Source organism: Epithele typhae, assembly GCF_022376455.1.
Source record: "Epithele typhae strain CBS 203.58 chromosome Unknown BXZ73scaffold_134, whole genome shotgun sequence".
NCBI lineage: Eukaryota > Fungi > Basidiomycota > Agaricomycetes > Polyporales > Epitheliaceae > Epithele > Epithele typhae.
The window spans coordinates 30,033-55,597 of NW_025954325.1; the positions used below are offsets into that span (position 1 = coordinate 30,033).

General features: G+C 56.8%; 6 protein-coding genes across 6 annotated transcripts; 2 read left to right on the plus strand and 4 right to left on the minus strand.

Moving 5' to 3' along the window:
* Positions 1 to 4,227: 4,227 nt before the first annotated feature.
* Positions 4,228 to 4,590, minus strand: BXZ73DRAFT_56977 (uncharacterized protein; the record flags this gene model as incomplete). The annotated part of the gene is made up of 1 exon (XM_048021532.1): positions 4,228 to 4,590. A coding segment is annotated over one exon (363 nt), but the record flags the coding sequence as incomplete, so codon positions are not given.
* Positions 4,591 to 5,767: 1,177 nt separating this feature from the next.
* BXZ73DRAFT_82759 (uncharacterized protein) lies at positions 5,768 to 6,984 on the minus strand (the record flags this gene model as incomplete). The annotated part of the gene is made up of 5 exons (XM_048023787.1): positions 5,768 to 6,121; positions 6,188 to 6,550; positions 6,627 to 6,665; positions 6,767 to 6,914; positions 6,962 to 6,984. 5 exons carry the CDS (start codon positions 6,982 to 6,984, stop codon positions 5,768 to 5,770), a joined length of 927 nt encoding a protein of 308 aa, XP_047871426.1.
* Positions 6,985 to 7,759: 775 nt separating this feature from the next.
* On the minus strand, positions 7,760 to 9,655 carry BXZ73DRAFT_82760 (uncharacterized protein; the record flags this gene model as incomplete). Its single annotated transcript, XM_048023788.1, has 5 exons — positions 7,760 to 7,887; positions 7,945 to 8,229; positions 8,252 to 8,458; positions 9,217 to 9,351; positions 9,517 to 9,655. 5 exons carry the CDS (start codon positions 9,653 to 9,655, stop codon positions 7,760 to 7,762), a joined length of 894 nt encoding a protein of 297 aa, XP_047871427.1.
* Positions 9,656 to 10,664: 1,009 nt separating this feature from the next.
* BXZ73DRAFT_107973 (uncharacterized protein) lies at positions 10,665 to 11,146 on the plus strand (the record flags this gene model as incomplete). Its single annotated transcript, XM_048017047.1, has 5 exons — positions 10,665 to 10,686; positions 10,772 to 10,847; positions 10,908 to 10,936; positions 11,007 to 11,039; positions 11,094 to 11,146. 5 exons carry the CDS (start codon positions 10,665 to 10,667, stop codon positions 11,144 to 11,146), a joined length of 213 nt encoding a protein of 70 aa, XP_047871428.1.
* Positions 11,147 to 13,048: 1,902 nt separating this feature from the next.
* BXZ73DRAFT_56964 (uncharacterized protein) lies at positions 13,049 to 17,182 on the minus strand (the record flags this gene model as incomplete). Its single annotated transcript, XM_048021531.1, has 5 exons — positions 13,049 to 13,377; positions 14,558 to 14,561; positions 15,671 to 16,060; positions 16,126 to 16,416; positions 16,472 to 17,182. Coding segments are annotated over 5 exons (1,725 nt in total), but the record flags the coding sequence as incomplete, so codon positions are not given.
* A 479-nt stretch (positions 17,183 to 17,661) lies between these two features.
* On the plus strand, positions 17,662 to 20,561 carry BXZ73DRAFT_107976 (uncharacterized protein; the record flags this gene model as incomplete). The annotated part of the gene is made up of 14 exons (XM_048017048.1): positions 17,662 to 17,689; positions 17,769 to 17,840; positions 17,902 to 18,114; positions 18,176 to 18,295; positions 18,359 to 18,492; positions 18,547 to 18,610; positions 18,667 to 18,938; positions 18,992 to 19,030; positions 19,155 to 19,308; positions 19,365 to 19,741; positions 19,800 to 19,949; positions 20,020 to 20,211; positions 20,264 to 20,433; positions 20,483 to 20,561. The coding sequence occupies 14 exons, from the start codon at positions 17,662 to 17,664 to the stop codon at positions 20,559 to 20,561; spliced, it is 2,064 nt and encodes a 687-aa protein (XP_047871430.1).
* Between the last annotated feature and the right edge of the window lie 5,004 nt (positions 20,562 to 25,565).

Below are 25,565 nucleotides of genomic sequence, written 5' to 3' on the forward strand. Positions count from 1 at the left end.
CGGCTTTAACTTTCGAAGTCCGGGGAGAGAAGTTGCACCAATTGTTCCAGGATCGCACCGGGAGCCCGAAGGGCCTCGATTTCAAGTCTATGTCTTACAATTCCCTCTGCGACTTCGTGAAATATCAAACCCCCAATCTCGAGCGCGTCGCTACGCTCCTCCATGATACCGTCTCCGAAGCGCGTCAGCGGCGCAACAGCAAGCAACTGGTTCATCGCCTCGTCACGGAACTTCTCTCCTCTGTCTTCACCCACCTCATCTCCGAACACACACCCCAGAGCGACACCGACCTCGTCCACGCCACACATGTATGCCGTCGCTGGCGCGCCACTGCACTCAGTAGCTCTGGACTGTGGACCCATGTCAACGTCCTTGCTTCACGTAGGACCGAAGATCAGGCTCTCGCCTTCAGCGAACGATCCGGAAGTAGCCTCATCGACATTCGCTTCGTCGGTCACGCAAGCTATCTCTCGACCGGACGCATGAAAGAAGCGCTCGCCCTCGCCGGGAGAGCCGATCGCATTCGCTCATTCATTGTCTACAAACGAGATGAACGCGCCATACCGCTCTTCCTGTCCGTCATGTGGGGACGGCGGCGGCGATGCGAGTGCGGGGAATTGAGACTGAAATATCACGATAAGGCAAGAATCAGAATCATGATGATGAACGTTAACAGCCACTACTTCGCACACAGCCCCGTGTCCGTGTTGCTCCGAGCCCCACCCAAGTACTGAAACTTCTATAGCTCAGGTGATCTACCATAATTCAAAGTGGCACGTTCTGGTTGCAAAGTTGAGGACGCTGTCTCCTACAGCTGAAATAATGTCCATGTGTGGTTTCGTCTTTGGCAACCATAGCCTTGACAATTTGAAGGTTGATCACTCGCCAAGTACGGTGGAAACTTCTCCGGACTTGAATCAAAGCATACTTGTCATGTGAACGGAGTCAAAAACGGAGTGGGAATAGAGCTGAGCTTCTTTGGTGAACCTTGCTTTCCGCTTCTCGGCTCATCGGCATAAAAGAGGCGCGTGGTAGAAGCCTGGCGTTCGACAACACCCACGTCTTCGAACCTTCCAACTTAAACTCGACGTCTACATGAACTCTTCGTCTTCAGGTTTGCCAGCCGACGTCCTCGCGTCTATCCAAGATGGGTATGCCACATCAGGGAAAACCCGGATCCCTAAGGAGGTATAAATTAGAGGCGGTCGCTACTAAGCATAGATAATGCCCACTACCTCCCGATATTTGCCTCTTACGGACACTAAGCCTGCTTTCTCTTAACTTATCGGTCTAATGGTCAAGTACCAAGTCACTAAGTCGTCCGACTGAGGGCCGACAAAGACAGCTACGCAAGCACTCTAAGGTCTGCATAAAAGCCGTAGATTGTCACAAGGAGCTATATACGTAGGTACGAGTCACGAGAGTGGTCGACAAAGGAGGTTGATAGAGTACAAAGGGCAACGGGATGTGGTACAGCCGATGAGGGGGTAGTCAGGCTAGAGGAAGCACCGTGAGGTGGAGGGGACGAGCTGCTACTTCAGCCTACTTGATCGTGCGGTGCGTGCGATGTCGTGCGGTGTGACAGGATCGGCAATGTAGGCTACATATCGTGCACCCGGCGTCACGCATCGCGCGTCCGAAGATTCGTGCCGTGTGTGCGACTCGCAGAGTGCGCGGCGCGTGTCGAGCGTTGCTGCGCGTCAGGAGATGCGCGGTGAGTGTCCGATTCGTGCCGTGTGTGGTCCGTCAGACCCAATGGGAATCGCAGACAGGTGAGGGCACTTACGACGCTCCTCTTCTAGTCCCTTTCCTCAGCGTCCTCCTCCTCGTCTACGTCGTCCCCGTCAAGGCCGTGGTTCCAGGTCGCGTGGTCCATGATCTCCTCGAGGCGGTAGTTTGCAAGGCAAACGTCCTGCCCGTCAAGAAGGTCGAGCGTTCCAGAGTAAAGGCCGTACTCTTTTTTGGCTACGCAGCAGCCTTTTGAGGTCAGTTCGATTTTCGATCACTACGGGCTGCAAGGGGTCACGTCAGCTACCGACGTCGGAGGTACCATGCACGAGGAAGGCGGTTGGCGACGTTCGACAGCGTCGCGTGCCGAGACCACAGCTGCGCGGGAGTCTGCGGCGCCTGTGGGCAGCGACAGCGGTCGGCATCGTGTGTTGTGTGGTACGAGACCACAGCTGCACGGCAGTCTGCGGCGCCTGTAGACGACGCAGGCCGACGTTGCGCAGAGGCCGACAGTGCACGGCGGTCGACGGCGCGGGTGGGCGACGGCGGCCGGCATCGCGCGACGGTGGTACGAGCTGCATGGCAGTCTGCGGCGCCTGTGGACGACGCAGACCGACATCGCCCAGAGGCCGGCGGCGCACGGCGGTCGATGACGCGGGTGGGCGACAGCGGCCGGCATCGCGCGCCGCGTGGTACCAGACCACAGCTGCACGGCAGTCTGCGGCGCCTGTGGGCGACGCAGGCCGATGTCGAGCAGAGGGCAGGTAGACCGCGCCCGTGTGGCGCAGGTGGACGACGCCGTCGCGCGGCCTTACGACGCAGTAGGGGGGCATATAGGGCTCAGAATGAGGGGGCTTACCTGAGGGGGCCGGTCGAGCATGGTGGGCGAAGGATGGGTGGCCGAGGTGGACCAGAGGCGGGTGGCCGAAGGTTGACGCCGTGGTTATAGTGGGCGGTTTTTGCATCGCATAGGGGGGAACTCCATTGTGGGTTTTGGGGCTTCATTCATCGTAAGGATGGTCAGCTGCCGCAGGGGATTGACGCATTTAGCCCTGCGAGTTGGAGATGCTTGGCAAAGTCGTCACTCACCTGGTTGAATGACTACTGGTTGACCAGGTCGCCGTAGTCCTCATCTGAGTCAACGCCCGCTGCCCCGAGCACGACAATCCCCACCTGGAAGCACGCTTCGAAGGGCTCAGCGACATGCTCCTCTGTGGGAGCGGTGCGCGGGCTCACGCTCCTCTACCTCTAGCCCAGCCCGTGCCTCGCTTCCCCGGCGGTGGCACGGCGGAAGAGGCGATTGTGCGTGCGGACTCTGCAGCCGAACGTGCCCGCATCAAGGGAATTGGGGAGTTCATACTGGAGGTCTGGGGCATGCGTCAACAGTGCGCGGACAGGGCAATGAAGGCAGAGAGTCGAGACTAACAGGCGGCGTCTTCAACACAATGATGACGTCGCAGGGCACCTGAGCAATCTCCTAGATTCAGGTTGAGCCGGTAGGGTTTGGTCAACATCTGGAAAGCCAATCAGAGGAAGTACGCCAGGAAGTTGGGCGAAAACTTACGGAGTCATGTGGGCCTGGTCAGCCGGTATTCGCCCGCCCGCGTCGATCCTTACCGGCGCCCATCTCACGCCGTGCGCGTCCATGGCGAGCGCAATCGACCCGTACTTGCGCTCGTCCGTGAGAAGCGGTTACCCGCAGCGCTGAGGATCCGCCACAGCTTGACTATAAGCGTCGGTCAATCGTGGCAAGGTGGAGGCGGACACGTACTCAGAGGGCGGAAGGGTCGTCTGCGACATGAACGCGGGACCGGGAAGGGGCGGCCGTGAGGGTGGCGATTTGGTAGGCGAAGGGGCAGGTGAGGCGCAGAGGGGTGGGCGTGAGGGCGGCGAGTTGGACGCGTAGGGCGCACCTGCGCGGTGCGTCCGCCACCCACGGCGCATCAGCTCCCAAATGCCATCGTCTGTGCGTACATCTGCCCGTCTGGATGCTTGGCTATTTGCTGACGGACAGTCTGCGGTGGAGGCTGGAAGGGGGTAGGGCGTGTGCGGCGGGTGATACGTGGCTAGTTCTTGCCACCGCGATGTAGAGGTTGAAGACGCGCGAGTGGGCGTTGTCCTGGTATGTTCAACCCCACGCGTAGTAGGCTGGGAGTGCGTGACGTCACACCCAGCCCGCCAGTGTTGATCCGCGCCCATGGCGCGTTGAGTTGAGCCGCAGTGCGAGCACGACGCCCTCAAAGAGCACGCGCACGCGCGCCCCCCGCGTGTCGTAATGCTACGCACGCGCCAATGTGCGCGTCGCCCGACGTGGTGTAGCGCCGAGTCCCGACGCCGGGTACTCCCAGCTCGGCGAGCCACTGTGTGAGCAGGACGCTCCTTGTGGTCCCGCATGACAGTCGCTGTGAGAGTTTGGGGAGGTTGTGGGAGGGAATTGTGGACGATCAACAGTCGTTGAACACAAGAGTGGTTTAGAGACAGCCGTACCTTGACCTCCTTCTAATATAGGATCTTGTAGGTATGCTTGTCAAGGAATGAGTTTACGTAGAAGGAGGTGCATGACTCCAGGACGTTGCTCGACGTCCATTCCCGCGGTGCAATGGGGCCGAAGCATGGAAGGAGCTGGCAACTGCGTTCGATCTGGGTGATAGGAATGACGTCGGCAAGCCTTGCTCCGTTTCGAAGTGATCGCGAGACCTTGTAAAGGCCATGGTTGGGGTCGGGTCCGGCGGCAGCGAAGGGCGTGAACCATTCCACATAGGCGAGGTGCTTCGGGACGTTAGAGCTGGGCACATCAGGAAAGAGGTCTGTGGCTTGTGGGGGCAGACGGAATATAACCCGTAATTGCGCGACACGGAGATCTGGGCGGGTGTGTTGCTTCAGTTCATCGTCTGTGACGACACAAACGGCAACTTACCTGCAGCCCCAAGTTGACGGGGGCCGTCTTGCCCAACAAGGTGTGCAGCAGGACCAACACAGACAAGAACGGTGTCAAACCGTTCAGGAATTACCTTCGGAACCTTCCCACGACTAGTCCTTGTTGGCGATGCGTGGGCGGCGTCCTGAGCATAGGCATCTGGGTCCGACGATCGATGCGGATCTCTGAGCCAAAACTTGACCTTGTTGAAGACGCCGAGCTTCCCAAAGTTCATCCGTAAGTCTTGCTATGTTCTAAAGCTTCTAAAACCTCTAAAATTTTAGAGATTTTTTGGCTAGAAGTGTTAGAAATTTTTAGAAGTTTTTAGAAGTGTTAGAGATGTTAGAAGGTTAGAGGGATCAGGATTCAGGATTTGTCAAACTCTCTGCAACATGAGTATGTATTATAGTAATTTACTCAATGAGCCCCAACTAGCAACTAATATGTTTACATGATGCACTCAATAGATCACACAACCAAAGAGGGGAGCTAAATGTTATATTCATCATACTACAAGGTACAGACTATGGACTACAAACAACGGCAGACATTTCATAGAGGCAGCGAACACAGACGCACAAGGTCCCCCATGTGGGCAACATGGTGGTGACGCAAATGACACGAGCCCAGTCGTGATGTGGACGATGTGAGCGAGGTGGGTGAAGTGGGCGAGGGTGACGTGGGAGAAGGCCATCAGGAAAACCCCCACTTGCTAATTAGAGAAAATTCGCTCTAATTAGTGCTCATTAGCAAGTCTTCTCTAATTAGAGCGAATTAGAGTAGTACATTGCTAAGGCATCTAATTAGCTCTAACTAGATGCAAATTAGATCTTCAGGAGCTCTTCATTAGCTGCAAGATAAATCTCAAAGAGGACTCAATTTGTGCCTAATATGTTCATACAATGCTCTCAATAGATCACACAAAGGTAAAGGAGAAGATCTATATTTGTTGTACTACGAGATACAGAGTAAAGACTAAAGACCACAAGACAGACAGGCATACAGCCACTCGACTAAAGAATCCAATACGGATGACACAGGTGACGTGGGCGAAACAAGCGAGGTGGGCGGCGACGCGGGCGATATGGACGATGCAGACGAGATGGGTGACCATGGATGACACTAGCGACATGGATAACCTGGCAAGGGGAAGCGAGCGACACAGACGAGGCACGTGGGCGACATGGCGACGTGAATGACGCGGGTGTGGGCGGTGTGGGTGCGGGCGACGCGGGGGCGAAACGCGGACGTGTCACGCAACGCGGGTGAGGTGTGTGCGACGAGCGAGATGAACGACATGGCCAAGGTGACGGTGTGGGCAAAGTAGGTGACGCGGGTGGGCGGACCACGGGGGCGAGGCGGTTGTGTTAGGAGGGGTGGATGAATGAACGGCAGGCCGGCTACCCTCAGGCGCGAGTCGAACAGGCTCGTCTGCGCGTATGTCGAGTGCCACTTGTACTTGAGCCGGCATGCACGCTGGTGTGTTCGTGCACCACGACCGTTGGTTAGGAACGATTTCAGCAAGATTCGCAAATGACTCACAAAGCTCCAGTGGGTGATGCGGGTGACACGCGCGAGGTGGGCAAAGACGGCGATATGGACGATGCGGAAGAAGTGGGCGACGCGGTCGCGCGCGGTGTGGGAGCAGAGGGCGACACGGGCGAGATAGGCGACGCGGGCGAGGTGTGCGGTGGCCGAGATCGCGACACGAGTGAGGCGGGCAAGGTGAATAACGCAGGTGATGTGGTTGAGGTGGGCGATGCGGGCGTGACGTGGCGACGGGGCCATAAGCTCACGCTGGGTGTGACGCAGAGCGAAGACGTGCTCACCAGCGTCATGCTGCTCGTTCTTGAGCTTGACGAGCTCGTACTGCGAGCAGTTGGGGGAAGAGGAGTGGTCGACGTCCTGGGTGGAGCGCGTTAGCGGGGCAATTCTTGACCTCGAGCTAGCGGCGGAGGTCCCCGAGCTCATGGATACGGACCGGCAGCGACCTGCTCGGGGTAACGCGGGTGCATGATTCCTGAGGGCGGTGTGGTGGAATGAGCGCGAGCGAGCGAGCTCAGGGCAGGGGGGAAGGGGAAGGCATACCAGCATCAAGAGTGGGGTGGGCGATGAACTCACAATCGCATGATATCGGGCACGGCGAGTCGGCGACCAACGGGTCATATCGATCGCGGGGTGCGTCGGGCGTGGTGTCGACGACTGAGGATCGGCGCTGGCCGTGTACAGGGCACGGGTCTTAGAGGATGTCGGAGGGAGGAAACCGGGGCTGGGGCGTGAGCAGGATGCGCGAAGAACGGGATCGTACCAACGTACCTCTTTGTGTGCACTGCGGCCATGGTTATAGTGGCTGGGATCGGTAGGGGGCTTTATTTTGGACGAGCTCGGGCTCGCTGAAGGGGGAGGCTCGCACACGTCGGCGCGAGGGAGGCGGTCGATGATAAGACGAACGCGGTGGACGTACCTGTTCCATATAACGTTGCCGCATCGGACACGTCGCGGATTGCGGTTGATGCTGCAGTCGATGGCCAGGCGGCGGACGATGAGGGACGGGGGAAGGGAAAGACACGCTGGCAGGCGCCACTTTCGCGTGGGAACGGACGCGCGTCGCCTGGACTCCGCGCTTGCGGCAACTTCGCCGCGCTCGCTCTCTGGCTCACCCTCACCCTTACCACCTTCCAATCCCCTCTATATCGACCACGCCAGCCTCCCGTGCTCCATGCGTACAAGCACGCATGAATCATCATCACGCACGTTCACTGGCTTCCCAGCTCCCTCCTCTCGTCCAAGGATACCCTCTGCGACAGCGTGTGCTCGCCACGTAGCGGCTTTAATCCGGTGAGCTCCTTTCTTCCTGCGCATCGTCGTCTCATTTTCCGTCTACCACTCTCCTCTCCCGCACGCCTCATCGCCGCCGATTCTACCTCATTTGATGGTATCTATCATTGTGAAGTGAGTGATCCCATACCTCGGACAAGCATCTCCCTCTCATTAACACCGTCACCGGCTGGTTTCCCTCCCCCGGCCAAGTCGCCGTCATCGACCCGCGCCTGTATCACGCCACAACCATCTCCTGTGTGTCTTCTCCACTACTTTCTCGTGCTTGTGCTGATCTCAACCACCCATCCCGCACATAGCACCCTTTGCCCCGACCGTCCGCGTCACCCCAGCATCGCCTTTGCTCGCTCTGCCCTGCCCCGTCCTCCACGCGCTCTCCTGCCGGGGCCATACAGGTCCTCGTGCTGAACCACGCCACGTTCAAGCACACAATCCGGGCTTGTGCTCGCGCTCGTGCACACCATCGGGAGCAACGCGCAGCAGGACGAAGACGCCCTTGCGCGGTGGGCGTGCTGCAAGGCGAGCCACACATCGCTCAGCGACCGCGTGGGCGTTCGACAAATCGGACTGCCACGCGGCGAACACCCGCACATCTGGTCGCGCTGGCTGGCTGCCTCCGCGCCCACTTCCTCTCAGTCTGCTAAGTAAGTCGTAACCGTCCCGATCCTCAGTGTTTGATCTGAAGTCATGAGCTCCCAGTGCTGCGGCTCGCGGACCACTCCCGCCAGCCCGCCTCCACAACTGCCCTGAGCAATCGCGCATGCTCACTGCCCCGGTCTGACGGTGCTGACCCCGCCGCCTCATCGTCGCCTGCATCGCCCTCGCACATGTTGACCGTCTCGTCCGGCTTCACGACGGCCGCCCACTTTATCCGTCTTCTCGCCTGCGTGATCTGTGTCGCCCACGTCTCACCCACGTCACCTGCACCTTTCAGCCCCCACTGGGTATGTACAGAGAGGCCGTTATACCCAGTGTCTGCGTCATCATATGTAGTTTGTACTTTTTACCTTGTAGCATGATGAATATAAATTTGTTTGCTCCTCTTATGCATTTGTGTGATCTATTGAGTGCATTGTGTGAGCATATTAGGCCCTTGTTGAGTGCTCCTTGAGATCTACCTTGCAGCTAATGAAGAGCTCATGAAGATCTAATTTGCGTCTAATTAGCTCTAATTAGATGCCTTAGCAATGTGCAACTCTAATTCGCTCTAATTAGAGAAGACTTGCTAATGAGCACTAATTAGAGCGAATTTTCTCTAATTAGCAAGTGAGGGTTTTCCTGATGAGGAGGGAAAGACGAGGGCGAGACGGGCAAGCGTGAGACGGATGAGAGCAAGACGGGCGATGGGCAGTATGGGCGGGGCTGCGGTGGGCGCCGCCTGGGGGTTTGCAGTGGGCGCAGTAGAGGCGGGGCACAACGGGGGCGACATGGCCGAGGCCGAGGTAAGCAACACAGGTGACATGGTGAGGGAGGCGCTTGGGCGACACGGGCGGGAACCTGGGGTTTGAGACCACATGGGAACCGACGACAAAGAACGTCGCATGAAGGTCATGCTTATCGAGGAAGTCCAGGACCTTCGGCGCTGTCGTGGACTCATCAGCGCCCTTGGTCCGTCCCCTCGAGTACATGATAAAAACGTACTGTACGTCGACGGGCTATTGTTGAGGTTGATGCCCCGCACGAGCTTGTCCAGGCAAGAAAGGATGTCGGTGTCCGCAACGTAGTGAGCGCACGTCTATCAGCCGTGCGCCCCACGTCCAAGGACGCCGCCGGGTGCTCCTTGCGTGTCGCACCGCTGAGGGTCGGGTCAAGGTCGGGGATGTCCAACCCATTGAGCTCCTTCATCCGCTCCTTGACTTGGGCGGAATCTGTTCCAAGCGTCAGCAATTCCACCCACCCAAAGACACGGGCACCCCACAGCTGTACGCACCAGTGGTGGGGGATCAGCACCAGCCAGTCTGGGCTGAGAAGACGACTGCATGCGCCCGCAAGGGCTCTTCGTTCAGAAACACAACACAGACGAAAAGACGCACAGGCAGTGGGGAACGCGGGCGTGCCCGGGTACGACGGCGTCACACCGGCGGCGAACGTGTTGGCAAGCATGGGCGCCGCTCCCGCGGGCACGTCCAACATCTCGCTGAACAGCGGCGGGACGGTGTTCTTCGAGGTCATGGAAGCGTCGGTCGTCCCCGGAGTCGTTGTGGGGACCAAGTGAAGGGGGGGAGAGAAGTCAGTGATGTAGGAGGAGGACGAGGATGAGGAGGGTGGGCGAAGACGCAGGGAGCGGAGGGGAGGACTAACCAGGGGAGATTAGGGCCGCGGGAGCCCACCGCGACCCCACAAAACGGCCGCGCGCGAGCTCGATGACGCCGCGTGAATGGAGGATGGGGCGACGCGGACCACAACGGTGACGCAGGCCGCTGGGGTAGACGGGGGATGTGGGTGACGCGGAGTGGACGACGTGGTGGGCGAAGGCGGGGCAGTGGGCGACGCCGGCGACGTAGGTGACGCGGACGAGGGCGCGGTGGGCGATGCGCGGGCAAGGCGATGGGGCAGCGGGCGACGCGGGGGAGGCGGAAGACATGGGGCCTAGGCGAGACGGTCAAAAGGTGGGCGAGAAGAGGGCAAGGGCCAGGTAGGCGAGGACCAGGTAGGCGATGCGGGGGCAAGACGTGGGCAACGCGTGCGCGAGGTAGATGACGTGGCGAGGGCGACGCGGCAAGGGCGGCGTGGTGGAGGAGGGAGACGCGGGGGGCCAGGACACGGCGGAAGCGGGGGAGGGCGACGCGAGGCAGAGCCGGCAATGAGGCAGAGGACGAGGGCAACGTGGAGGCAACGCGCAGGAGGTGGAGGACAACACGGAGGACGACGGTGAGGTAGGCGATGCGTGTGCTGGCAGTGTCAAGCGCTGGAGTCCGCACAACGCGCGTTCATTCCCACGCCTCCCGAGCCAGCGCCTGCCTTCGTGTCTCTGCGCTGGCACCGTCCTCCGTGTCCTCCCCGTTCTTCCTGTCCTCCCCGTCTTTTCATCCTGGCGCAACATCTTTGAGGAGCACGTGAACACGCCCCTCGCCCGCCGCGACGAGCTGTCTCGGTGAGTCCTCTGTTCTGCCCTCTTGCGCTCCCCACCTCGCCCACCATCTTGCTAGGCCCTGGCCGCACCACCAACCCTGTCCCCAACATGAGCACTGCTCTTTCCACCGGTGCGGCCGTGTTGTACATCGCCTGCTTGCCCACTACAACTGGGGCTCCTGCGCCATCGACATACCCACCTGCACTCTCGGCCAGGCGACGGCGCGACTCAGCGCGAGGAGTGCCCCACCAGACAGTTCTTGTGGGAGGGTGCGTCCACCTACTGCTCCTAGTACGTCCTTTTCAATCCCCGGTGCACTGTGCGTGTATGCTCACAGACGTGCGATCGTAGTTGCTCCGGCTTTCACTCTGACGACGCAAGTGCGACCAGTACTCCGTCGTCGGCACAACCTCCTCACCCCCATGCTCCTTCTTCTACGCTGACGGCCAGTTCTACTGCCCCAGCTCCAGGCCCACATGCCGTGTGCCCCTCCACCGTTCCGATTTTTTTGTCCACGTACTGACTTCTCGTCCGCAGCCGATGTTGGCGGCGGGAACCCCTCGGGTCTCAACAGCCAAGGCGCCCTCTGACGTCGCACAGCGGCGTGTCCCATCAGCCAGCGCAGCTGTCCCGTGCACGGCATCTCCGCGAACGGGCAGAGCCACCTCCGCAGGAGCGAGTCCATCGACGTCCGGACGGACCTCGAGACCTGCGGCGGGTGTGTCACGGACGACTCGCCGCTCGGTGCGCGCAATGCGGACAGCGGGTGCGACCGCAGCCTCCACCCACCGACAGCTTCCCTGGCTCCTTCACGGTCTGTTTCCCTCTTGTCCGCTATGCTCCTTTGCCCGTGTTCATTCCCATTCTCACATGGTCAACATCGCGACCTCACCTGTGTCATCCGCGCCATTGCCTTGCCCATATCGCTCACCGCGCCCACCTCACCCACATCGCCCAGTGCCTCGCCTGAATCTCCCGCGTCGTTCTTCGCCCATCTTGGGCACGTTGCCTGCGTCGTGCCCGCATCTGCTTGCACCTGGATCTCTGGCCTCGCCCATCTCGCCCACGTCGCCAACCTTGGCCGCGTCGTCCCCTCTTGCCCTAGCCTGCCTCGCCCTCGCCTGCGTCACCATCATCGCCCATCCCACCTTCGCCTGCGTCTTTCATATTTCCCACATCTCCCGCAACGCGACACGCCATACACCTTGGCCGAGTCGATCACGTTGCGCCCGCATCCCCCTCTTTGCCTGTGTCACCCACCTCACCCACGTATGTGTCCAGGCAGACCCTCGCGCCTGCGTCTCCTGTATCACCAACGTTGCACGCCTAACGTCACCTACATCGCCTACGTTACAGACCCAGACACCCCCATGTACAGCATCCTAGTCCATAGCCTGTACCTTGTAGCATATTGTATGGCAATATATTTGTTCTTGCCTCTCTTTTACACTTGTGTGATCAGATATTGGGTGCAGTGTATGAATATGTTATGCCTCCTCTTACTTCGACAAAAATGCGACAATAGTGATGTGCCTCAAACAATCTCTAAGTGCTTCTAAACTTCTAACTGCTTCTAAAATACACTTCTAAAGCTTCTAAGCTTCTAAAGTGTTCTAACTTCTCTCAACTTCTAAAGTTAGAAACTTTTAGAGGTTTTAGAAGTCAACGCAAAGTACTGATGTTGAGGTACTGTCCGCCTGCCGCATTCTCCACTTGACGGGGGAGAAGGGCGGGGTTGTTGGTTCTGGCAATGAATCGTCCGAGGGCGTCCCGAAAGAAAGGTGCGTGGTACAACGAGGGGATGTTGGCGACAGGGATGTTGGCGGAGGGATGCTGAGTGAGCTGGATGCGGGGCGGAGGCGATGGCAATTCCGCCGCCCTCCCTTGCGCTAGTTCATACCGTCTGAGGTCAGCAACACCCCCCGAGAAGAGAGGAGCAGGTACGTACCCTCGGACCCATGCTTAAGTCGCCACTCGACGTAGTTGGAGTGGTGAAGAACCTTCTCCTTTCGCTCCACCCACACTGCCATTTGCGGGAGTTCGTCTTTTCTGTTGGTAGCCCGCCAGGCGTCCTTGGCTAGGATGATGTGGAGCCTTTCTGTGAACTGTGAGTCGAAGTTGTCGGTGGTGCCAAGGAGCTCGATGGAGAGGATGTAGTGGTCGAGACCGTGGAGCTTGGGGATGTGGAAATCGACACGAATGCCCAGATCGACAAAGACGCTCTTGTTTGCGTGGAACTCTTCTAGTGCCTCTTGAAGTAGACGTAGCGTTGAGGCCGAATGGGTTGTGTACTGCGCAAGGTAGAGGACGTCGAGGATGGCCCTGGTAGCACGGATAACTCGAACAGGAGAGTACCCATCTGGGAGGCGTAGGTCGACAATGAGGCCCAGGAGGATGCGACAGACATGGGCATGTTCTTTGCCAGACACCCGAGATAGGATTGAGATTCCTTTGCTGAAGTGTCGAGCGTTGTGGTTGAGGGGGAGTCGACTGCATCGAGCATCGATCTCGTCAGATCCGTAAGCAGTTTGAAGCCAGGAAATGACGTGCTTGAGAACGCCTTGATGCAGCTGATGTAGGATGTCGGGCGTGATGGCCATGAAAATGTTGCAAAAAGGCAGGCGCTCCCAAAAAGGGTGGAAGATCGGCTTGATGCCAGCATCTTTGCACGCCTTGGTGTAGGTCCGCGGGCCTTGATTGAGGGTATCCAAGGCGGCAAAGACGCGCGATATGTCACGGAGAGCACGGGAGGTGTCACAATCTTCGCCGACGTCGTTGCGTGGGATTGGGCATTTCGGGCACTCTCCCGTCTTGCATCCACCTGTCCCTCACGGGATATCAGTTTCCCAGACTCGAGTGATCCGGGGGGCCGTGCCGAGTCTCCTTGACTCAAAATCCCACCCACCCCCAACTATTAGTTAAACTACAGGGTGCTTTCCTTACAGGGAAGTATTCGACGCCTCTACTAAGTATGGCATATATCCAGTCTCCCCCCGTATGTTTTCCCCGCCCGGCCCCGTGATGTCCCGAGTCCCGACCCCTCCGCCATCAGAGCCCCGCCCCTCCTACGTCATTTCCCGCGCCGGCGCCGCGCGCTCTGCCGACTGCCGCATCACTGCCCCGGCATGCCTGGACACCGGCGCCCCATGCCCCACCACCCGTGCTCGTCGTCCCCAACAGCGAGCTCGCTGTCCCTACACCCTGCCTCCCCCTCCCCTCCGTTTCCCTCCGTTCTTTTTGCAATCTACTTGTATTTCAAATGCGCACCTAATGACACACAATGCAATAGCTACACTTGCCTGAGTGTGCCTGCACTGAGCCCATATACCCCCCAAAATGCGTGCAATATAGGAACATATACAAGCATTCAATTGATCGGCCAAGTTCTTCAACATATAGTTGTAGATGAGAGCTGCTCTAGTATAAAATCGCAGGTGGATAGCTAGAGGGGTGCAGGTATGATGTCATATGTTATTTCAGAATGACATACTTCACAGTGACATGGTATATACATGTGTCGTCTTATATACACCCAGGATCGTACCTAGAGATCATTGAGAGCGCATTGAAAGAAGAAGCAAGTGAATAGATGATGTTTTGGTGAAGATGTGATATGTGTTCAGAAGGGGGTATTGCATTGAAAATGCGGCCTTCATATGTTCTTGTGCAGACCTCTGATCACTTTACATCTTGTTGCATTACGTTCATATGTATGTGGAGAGCTCAGATCGTCAGTTTGGTGCTTATCGGTGAAGGATTGAACACAGGCCATGGTATGTCATTATTCTATGACATAGAGTATAGCGATATGACATGTGCTCCGATTATTGTTATGAAAAGCGGAATAAGACGGGGTGTTCTTCTGCTCAACGATGCAGAATGAATCTCGAGAAACGATCGAGTAGTCGCTGAGATATGTCAGATGGGTCTAGAACGGCAGGTTGCACAAAGAACGCCCTTGAACCACCTACAGCACTTTGCACACTCTAAGCTCACCTGACATATCTCAGCGACTACTCGATCGTTTCTCGAGATTCATTCTGCATCGTTGAGCAGAAGAACACCCCGTCTTATTCCGCTTTTCATAACAATAATCGGAGCACATGTCATATCGCTATACTCTATGTCATAGAATAATGACATACCATGGCCTGTGTTCAATCCTTCACCGATAAGCACCAAACTGACGATCTGAGCTCTCCACATACATATGAACGTAATGCAACAAGATGTAAAGTGATCAGAGGTCTGCACAAGAACATATGAAGGCCGCATTTTCAATGCAATACCCCCTTCTGAACACATATCACATCTTCACCAAAACATCATCTATTCACTTGCTTCTTCTTTCAATGCGCTCTCAATGATCTCTAGGTACGATCCTGGGTGTATATAAGACGACACATGTATATACCATGTCACTGTGAAGTATGTCATTCTGAAATAACATATGACATCATACCTGCACCCCTCTAGCTATCCACCTGCGATTTTATACTAGAGCAGCTCTCATCTACAACTATATGTTGAAGAACTTGGCCGATCAATTGAATGCTTGTATATGTTCCTATATTGCACGCATTTTGGGGGGTATATGGGCTCAGTGCAGGCACACTCAGGCAAGTGTAGCTATTGCATTGTGTGTCATTAGGTGCGCATTTGAAATACAAGTAGATTGCAAAAAGAACGGAGGGAAACGGAGGGGAGGGGGAGGCAGGGTGTAGGGACAGCGAGCTCGCTGTTGGGGACGACGAGCACGGGTGGTGGGGCATGGGGCGCCGGTGTCCAGGCATGCCGGGGCAGTGATGCGGCAGTCGGCAGAGCGCGCGGCGCCGGCGCGGGAAATGACGTAGGAGGGGCGGGGCTCTGATGGCGGAGGGGTCGGGACTCGGGACATCACGGGGCCGGGCGGGGAAAACATACGGGGGAGACTGGATATATGCCATACTTAGTAGAGGCGTCGAATACTTCCCTGTAAGGAAAGCACCCTGTAGTTTAACTAATAGTTGGGGGTGGGTGGGATTTTGAGTCAAGGAGACTCGGCACGGCCCCCCGGATCACTCGAGTCTGGGAAACTGATATCCCGTGAGGGACAGGTGCTTGCATCCGGTGACTAGGACCTGTTCTGGGTAGTCGCCGACGTAGCTGGCAAGAATCGGGTGGCCTCGTCGAGTGATCCCGTCGCCGCTCGTAACGGGTATGCCGTCCTGGCCTGCAGCCCCAAGTGGAGCGAGGACGCGAGCTAGGCAGGCATGGAAGAGGTTGGCAAGGGAGCGTCGACGAGAAGCAGTCCCCTTGATGTGAGAGAGCTTGGTGGTGGGGAGGTAGGCAAGCAGGATCTGACCACGACGAGACGGTTTTGAACGTATGGACTTGGGCAGGTTCCCGATTGTGAGGTAAACGGGGTACGCAGTCTTGTTTCCAAACTGAGTAAGCTGGGTCTTGTCGGAGCTGATGATCACGGGAATGACAGTTGCACCCGGGTTTAACTCCTCCAGTCGCTTCTGTGAAGTTGGACTTTGAGTGAGACAAGCGGCTCGACTCCCATTGGGGCAATGAAATCACATACCTGTTGCACCCACCACCACTTCCCGGTATTCATATCGAAATAAACCCTCTCTTGTCGGGATTCGTCCGTGTAGTGCTGCTCAGGGGTAAGAAGAAGGAGAGGGGCGAACTCCGGGTCGCCAAAAAGCGCCTTGATGCATAGCAGAACGTCTCGGAAGAAGACCTCGAACTTCTCCCCTCCGACCTCTATCTCATGCCGATGGAAAGGTGGTCGTCCAGAGGGCAGTTCTTCGTCGATGAGGCGATTGAGCTCACGAGAGTTCTTGTAAGATAACTCGAGCCGTTGTGCTACCTGTAAACGTAATCGTCAGAACGTCCTTTGCACTCACACGCGCGGCTGGACTTACGCCTTCAATTGTGAGTAGATCAGTAAAAGCGGTAGAGCCCGACCCTCGAGTCTTCGCCCATTTGGCAACATCCCAATCCAGCTTCGAGGCAAATGGGGCGAAGGGATTCAAAGATGGAGCACCGTCTTTGATCTGAGCTTCATAGGTGTCGTAGCCTTGGTTCCATCGAGGGGCTTCGGAGACCCGCGTCCGTCGAAGTGGTGCAGCAGCGGAGGAGAGAGGGAATGGCTTGACATACGTCTGTCTGTGGTCTTGAACGGTGTGCTCTGCGATGACCCGACGTTGTCGAGATTGCGGAGGACTCCTGTAGCTGGATTTGGCCTGGGTCTGGTCCATGACCTGGGCAGTGGCAATAGCGTCGTCATCATCTTCAATGGTGAAGGGACTATGGAGCGGAGGCAGGTCGATGATGGGCCCAAGCTCTTCATGTTCTGAGTCAGAGGCAGCTTCTGGGTCGATGAATTGGTCGAAGTCGCCAGGGGAGTAATCCCCAAAGAAGTCGCCCTCAAACGGCTGAACTGGGATAGGGAGGAGGGGCACCAAGTCTTCGTCGTCAGGATCGAGAGGCAGGGGAGGGAGACCGTCAAGGAGTTGTCGACATCGAGGGTCACTTGTTCGCGCCAAAGACAGCCCCGACGGTGAGAACCTCCGGCCACAGCCTGGGCATGTAGATCCAGAGGAAGTTCCGTTCTTAGTGCGAAGATCGGACATGGTGGTAGAGGATGTGGAGGTGGGGAGAACGGTACGCCGGCTGGATGGGTGTGATAGAGACAGCTGAGCGTTGCGGTCCCAAGGAAAGCTGAGTCTAACCTGGCGGCCGTTGGCTGCGACCAGGATGCATCAGGTCGGAGCTTAGAATCTGGATGAACCAAGTTAAACCGCCACCTTTTGATCCCAGGCGTTCAAGACAACTTTTCTTGATACGGCTGAGACAGGACTAATATCTTCGCCTGTAAAAGTTCAAGCCGCTTTGAAAGTCAGCAAAAGCCCGCCCAGGCTGGCTGATAGGGCACGTACGTGGCCGTCTGACCGTCATCCACAACACCCGTTCCCCATCCATCCCTCTATCCCTAAAACCGCCCTCTTTCGACCATCCATACGACTATAACATCAACAGCACAGACGTGATGCGGCGTTCTTCGAACCGTCAGAAGAAAGCCGTTGTAGGAGCTGTGCTGGATGCAGCTTCAATGGAAGCTGAAGCCGTCAATGAGCTGGGTAAGCCTTCCATTCAGTCACTGCTCTCGTACCCACTCCGCATATTTCTCACCTGCCACACCTGGATACTCCATTGTAGCCAAGAAACAGACTGCCTCTTCGCCTTCCCTTCCTCCTCGTGGAGCGAAGGCAAAAGCCCTTCTCAACAAAGGTGAGCCTCTCAAAATAGGTAGCTGCTGATGATAACCTGAGCTGACAACTAATACTTTAAGTATGGACTTCTGACGCACCTGCTCCAAGGAACAAGGCGGGCAAAAAGCGGGCCCTTCCGGACGAAGTCACCGAGGCTGCAACCACTGTGACTCTGACGCCGTCCACTCGGAGTCGACCGAAACCCCGACACAGGATGGCGGTGAATGGCCGCGATGAGTCTGCCAAAACCAAGGAGGGCTTAAGCTCGAATGCGGACGCTTTGTCTCAGAAGGGTACGTGCCTAGTTCATATTGCTAGTACAGAGTTGGTGGTGAATTGGACGGTTCTCAACAGGCACCAAAGGAGGCCGGTCCCGTGGCGCTGCGAAATCTGCCGACGGGGACTCGGAGACCACAACCCGACCTGCTGAGCCGCCTTCCAAGCGTCAGAAGCTATCTGTTCGTCATCGTGCCGGTAAGCCTTACCTCTGGCACAGAAACCTGAGCCTAAAACGCACTCTGAATGCTTTCCTACCAGCTGACCGTAAACCCGAAGCCGAAAAAGTCTCTGAAGACTGTCCCAAGGCGTCATCTGGAAGCGAGGAGGACCAATCAGTGTCGTCTGAAGATGACATTGGTGTCAACAATGACTGGGCCGAACTCACAGCAGAGGTACTACCCCAATGAAGCAATGTTGAGGTTACGTTTTGGCTAACCAGATCTTAGAAAGCTGCTTGGTCTGATGACGACCATGATGCTGATGTTCAAAGCTCTGGCGATAAGGGGAAAGGTAGAGTCACAGGCTTACCGGTGGACGCCCAACATTGTACTGACAGCTCTCGACAGGTCGACAGACCTACATCACTTTGGATGACCTCGAAGAGTCGTCTATATCAGGCTCCGAGTTCCGGCCGGAAGACTCAGTCGACCACGAGTCGTCTGCTGAGAGTTCTGAGGTCCAAGTCTTCGATCCAGACTCTGATTTTGAGGCTTTCGACCCAGATGCGTGGATGACTGATGAAGAGTACACCCATGAGAAGATGGTGGCGAACTTGGCCAAGGACGAGGAGAGGCGGAAGGCGGAGATTGTCCGTCGTCGTAAGGCGGAGAAGGAAAAGGTGCGCTATTAGGCGGCGAAGCTTGTAGTGTGCTTTCTCACCGTGCGTATTAGGAGTGCATCCGTCACGAGAAGGCGAGAAAGGAGGATGAGGTAAGCGTCACATCTCCCAGCCCTCCCTCCATTGTCCGTAGCAGGCCGCTCCTCTCTCCCCCTCCCACCATGCACCTCTCCCTCCCTGGTCCACTGCTATGTTGTGACAATGGTCCCTCCCCAGGAACCTCTTTGGCTTGATGTTCCTCCCAAAAGGTCGTCTTCATCTCAAGCTGCCAAAGCATCCAACAAACTCCGGACTGCGTCTGCCTCTACCCCGGCTTTGGGTCCCCAAATGGCTCAATCTCCTGCTACAAAGCCCTCCGGATCCCGTAGCGGTGCGTTTCTGCTCTCACCAGCCTCTTCGTCTACTTAGATCAAATAATGGATGCAGCTCCGATACTCTCTACCATCTCGACCAACTACTCATCGGAAGACGACGACGAGGAAGACGACGAGGACATCATTGTGGAGGCTCTAGGTCTAGTACCCTCCGACCTGCCGCCCATGACGTATGCAGTTGTGCCCTCCGCGAACCCAGGTGGAGTACTCTCCCTCACATCTCAGCACATTCACGTCCGCGACACCCTTCGTGTTGCTTTCGAGTTGGTCAGGGAGCACGTTCTTTCGGAGAATGCATTCCCAGACACAGTTGGTCGCCATCAGTTCGTCACTGCTTCTATCCTGCGTGCGGCTCAAACCAGAGGGTACAATGGCCTGGCTGGATGGTTTACGTCGAACCCAGACGAACTCAGAGCGCTGGCTCCTATAGTACGTCTTCTCCTCACTGCTATGCAATGGCCAGAGTCACCCACGCAGGCCCCAACAGGTCAACCAGCGCATCTGTTCCATTCGGAACGACCTCAAAAAGGCATCCGATAACCTGGTGGTTGGTTTCTTCAAGATCGTTTCTGGTGATGAGACGAAGCAGCTCATCAAGTGGCTCCTGCAACACCTCAACTACTCCTACCCCGTTGAGGTAATGTCGAACAAGCCTAGTACTACGCCAAGGTTGTGGCTTACGCAGATCATCATCTCCGTCCTTGCAGCCAATGCAAGCTACTGTGCCCCGAAACAAACCTTACCAGCATCCAAGCATCTCGGCGATCCTAGCCACGGTGTTCTTCAAGGGCCGGAAGCCACACGCCAAGAAGCACGCCTCTATCTTCAAGTCCACCTCCCCCGATCGTCCCGAGGAGAAGGAGATCCCGATGACGATGGTTGCCCTTGTTAGCACTGCGGTGAGTTTCCTACTCGAACTTGCTGACTGGCATATACGCTGATCGACATCAGATACACTCCTCGCTCATGGATTGGAGTCAAGGGACTCACCAGCCGACGTACTTTACAGCAGACAAGTACCTCGACGCCTACAACGAGCACGTTTTCAACCTTGAGCAAATCAAGGCCCGGAACCCACGCGGCTACCATAAGACGATGCATGGGCTTTATGTCGCTGCAGGGTACGTTGGACCACTCCTTTAGAACCCCCCGCTCATCGCTTTCAAACAGCGGCAGTATTCCTCCTCGCCCGGCTGATATGAGTGCCAACATCGCCATGGTCGACTACGACAACATGGATGTAGACTAGGTTGACTTCCAGAAACAACAGCCAGATACCCCGGTCCCCGCCTGATTTCTCTCCCGTCTCGTCATCTCCTATCCCTTTGTCCTTCCGTCTTCGTCTCGTCGTCTCCCGTAATTTCGTCTCGTCGTCCCCTATGATCTCTTCGTCTCCGTTTCCCCTTCAATTGCCTACTGTATCACCGTCGTGGCCTCCCATCTTGCCGTCTCGTTGTTACAGCTCCCCGTCTCGTTGTCACGGCCTCGTCATCACGGTCTTCCGTCTCGCCTCGTCATTGGGTCATCTTGGCAAGGTCCCCCCCGGGTTTCGTCCTCTCACACCTCTCTTTATTCCTTGGTACGTTGTTAATGCGCCCCTTTGAAGCGGACAAAAGCAGCTGCTGACAGCCAACCTGCCACTGCACCATAGGCCGTCTAACTGTCTCTTCAAATCAAGCCTTTCAAGCCGTCCACTCTCACTCGTCAACATGCCCCCGGCGTCCGGCATGCGCCCACCACGTCACCCCAACTGTCGTCCCTCCCTTCTCGTCTCTCACTTCAACTAATCCGCCCGTCTCCTCTTAGTCTCGACCCGTTCTTCCTGTCCTTGTAAGCCCCCATCAACCGTGTTACTTAAGACTGAACCCACTCCAATAGACACCAAACCCAACTCAATATGTCGCCAAAGCTCACACCAAAGCATCGACGGCACCACCCACACCAACCACCAACACGTCGCCCCCCCAACCAACAACCCCCGCACCAACACGTCACCCCCGCTCCAGTGTGTCGCCCCACACACCAACGCGAAGTCGCCCCACGCACCAACACGGAGTTGCCCCACGCACCAACGCGTTCCCCTAGACCAACGTATCGCCCGTTTTTGTTCCCCTTTGTTTCAAGCCCATATCGGTATGTCATCATCCTTCATACCATCAGCGTGCCAACTTGGAACCCCGGCTGACAAGTCCGTCTGACACAGCTGCTGTGCAGTGTTGTTGCCCACCGCTCACGCATAAGTCCGTGTCGTAGCCTCTTCAGTCCTGCCACCCTTCCGACTTTGGCTAAACCATCCAACAGATCTCAACGAACGAGACTTCAACGCCCCTACCCAGGTCGACGTCGCCACCTCCATCGTCGCCGCCTCCATCGTTGCCACCTCCACCAGCCCCCCCTCCCCACCCCCGTAATTCGTCCCTATGTTCGTCCGTCTTCGGCGGCGTCGTTCCTGTGCACCTGCAGGCAGCTTTGTGCCGTAAATTCGAGAGTTAGACGCCTATTGTATCGCCGTGTTCTTCCTGCTTAGCAGACGTCTGTGCAATGTCAATAACTGTGTACTCTCCTCTGTGTGAACCCAATCGGTGCCGATGAGCACATCTATCCGCCTCTTTTGAGATATAAATAGCTACTATTATGCCCTTTTATTCGCTACTAATGATGCTAATGACCGCTAGCCGTCAGGGGATTAAACTCATTAGACTAATTTAGAGACATCAACTAATGACGATAATAATACCTCATTATACTCCATTACATCTCAATAGACATCCGGGTTTTCCCTGATGCATTCGCTGGGGTTTCTGTTTCCACGGTTGATCATTCCGTCTGGCCACAGCATCATCTACAGCTATTGTGATACTGGGAGTGATGGTGAGTTTGCGCTACGCCCTGTGAGCGCTGATAACGAACTGGTTGATGATATACTGTATACAGTGGTGTTTTTCTTTGACTACATCCTTACAATCAGAGAGGAGATCTCCCTCTTTTGGAACAGCAAGCTCACTCTCGCCGCCGCACTCTTTTTCGCCAACCGATATCTCTCGATAATCACGCTTGTGTACGACATAACTCTTAACTTTGTCCCTACTCCCACTGTCAAGGTCAGATTATGTCAAGTAAAGTGTTTACTATGGCCTATCTTCTAAAGTATCGTTTCATGTCACAGATGTACGCCGACGCCGTAAATATATTCGCACCCGGCAGATACTAACCGCATTTGTTCGTGTAGTTGCTTGGACACAGATCGAAGCCAATCGACGTTCATGCTGTCAACCACTGTGGTCTTCGCAGGTTAGTTTCCACTAAATCATCTCTTCCACTATACCCATGCGGCCGCTTCAGCGTTCTGCGCACTTCGCACTCTGGCCATGTGCAGAGTCCAGTCTCTCAAGCGCTGGGCATCGGTGCTCATATCCACCACCACCTTCCTGCTCGCAATGATACCGGTGGGGTTAAATATCGTGTGTGCCACCAACATGGTAGTGCGCTGTTGGACTGAGCTGACGACGTCATGCTAGATGGCTGAAGTACGTGAGACTGCACGGGTCGATGGCGGAGGATGCGACATTGCCTCGACGGCGGGTCCTAGTAAATGTACGTTTTGCTCCAAAGCACGCTTGGTGTGTACTGGCTTTCATTTTGTATCCACACAGTGATCATCCTCTCTCGCCTCTCGCTCGTGACCGCGGACCTCATCGCGATCGTCATCACTTGGCGTGCGTTGGGAGTGGGTTGTCGTCAAGACAGCGGTACCGGTGCACCCTCTGGCTCGTTCTCGCGTGTTTTACTCAAAGACGGTGCGCCATATATGCTTCGCACTCTTTTAAAGCCGGTGCAACCCAAAAACCTGACAGGCACACTTTATTTTGTGTGAGCGCGAGTGACGTCGATGGGTTCACGATGGATAACGCTCGTACCCAGGACTTTGACCATCCTCAACCTACTCCACATAGTGTTCTCGAGTGTACCGGTACGTTCTCGACGTTGCGCTACGTTCATGTGTTGAGCACATTGACGTCGGTCAATGCAGATCACTGCCAGGGGGTTCATATTCGTCACTCTCTTCACCACCCCGTCAGTGTGATATTTCCGGCTCCTCTGCTCGACAGTTGACACCGCCTTGATAGGTTGTCTTCCATCCTTGTGTCCCGCTTCCTCATTCATCTGCAGGCCGTCAATGCCAAGGTTTCCAGAAGAGGTGTTTCCTCCGACTCACCTGAAGTTGGAGGCGCACAGGAAGAGTCGCTCGTCTTCGAGCGGACGATGGGATCGTTGACCACCTCCATCGACGTTGTGGAACAAGATATAGACTTTGACTACCTCGATGTGGCCGGCACGGGTGACGAACCGGAGGAACAGGGCGTTGGCAGGTGTGAGGTGTGATATGAGACAGATTACTCTTGGCGTCGAGCACGGTGGCGCGGGAACTATACCGATAGTGAATATACGGAGATGTATCGCTACGCGTCCCTCATACAAGCTCTATATCATACAGAGAACATGGGTGCACTGCGAGAAAGCGAGGTACATAACATCAAGGACGGGAACGACGATTGGCGGCGGCGCAGGGGGGCGTGATTATACAGAGTGTGTGGTAAGGTATGTACAGTACAGGGTTTTGAACCATCCAAGTCAAGCGGGAGAACCGATAGCCAGTAGAGTCGTGCGAACGCAGTTGCTGTTGAGAGGTGGACAAACGCAAATGCTGTTGAGGCGGACAGGGACGGATGCTGGTGAGGGGCGAATGGAGGCTGTTGAGAGTTCGGAGGATGCAAGATGCTGTTGAAACAAACGGCCTGGAGAAGGGCGCTCAATCCTTGCGCCCGTCCTTGGAAGGCCTGGGAGGAGAGCTGGGCGCGGCCAAGCCGCCCACGCGCGGCGGGATCGTGAAGCGGAACATCCCCACCGTATTCCCGAACCCGCCAAGGCAACACGACGGCGTGCACACAAACGGCGACACGCGCGTGAAGTGCAGCCGCGGCACCGCCGTCCTCCGCTTCGCCGCGGCGGGCGCGCCAGCGCGTCCCCAGCTCCCGCTCCCGGCCGCGACCGACTCCTGCCGCCGTCGCTTCGGCGAGGGCGGCGCGTGGCTGAGCGCCAGCAGTGGAGCGGGCACGACCTTCCGTTCGAGTGGGTCGAACGTCCAGAGCTCCCATCGGTCGAGCGCAGCGGGGGTGAGGCCACCTGGCTGGTCTGCGGCGAGCTGCGCCTGCGCGTGGAGGTCGCTGCTCGTGCGTTTGGTGAGCGCTGGTCGCGGGCGGCGGCGGATGCCGACGATCTTGTCAAGTCCAACGTCCCACGCCCCGCGTTCAACGGTCGTCTCCGCGACGCGAACGACGACGAGGCTCTGCCAGATTGACGGTTGAGCATGTGCGGCGAGGAAGCTCGACGCGGGCGTCACGTCCTGTGGCCCGATGGGCGCGTCGTACTCGTAGTAGTCCGGGTTGCTGAGCAAAAAGGACTCGGAGGCGCGGCGAATGGTGTCTTTCTCTGACGCGCGGCGCGAGTGCACACCGTGGCCAGAGACAGGGAAGGTGGATGGGGAAGAGGAAGAGAGCGAGGGGCGGCGGGAGCGTATGCGCACGGGGGTGTTGGCCCCTGTGGAGCCGGCGGAAGCGTTGCTACTACTGCGAGGACGGATGGAGGAAGTGAGGAGACTTGAGCGGGGAGCTTGCTGGGGGATATTGCGAGGGCAGGCGCAACGACGTGTTGGGAGCGTCAAGTATGCGCGGTAAAACTGGACGACATGCCCGACCGAGAACGTGATGGAAAAGTTCTCGACGGGGAGCTCGCCGCACGTTGTGCACTCAGAGACCTGAACGGGGGAAAGCCTGAGGAGGTTGATGTCGCCGAACGGCTCGTCGAGGATGAACAAACACTCGACTGTGCTCGCCTCCCAGAGGGAGATGACCCCCGCTTGAGACGCAGCGCCCACGATGACGCGCTTCGCCCCATCGAGCTCGACCAAGCATGCGTGCGCCTTCGAGACGAGGTCGGATGGGTTGCCCGCGTTGATTGCGCATTCGCCCTTAAGTACCGGGTTGGCCTGTTCAACGTTGCAGATCTCCAGGACACCATCGTCCAACGAGAAGGCGACGAGTAGCCGGCCATCGCCTTGGATCGGAAGGAGCATAGACTTGATGACGGACGCGGCCCGAGAGGGTGTCACATAACGGCCGGAATTGAAGGACAGCACATCCCATTCCACAATCGCGCCATTCTCATAGGCCGCATAGAGCCGACAGGTGAGTGC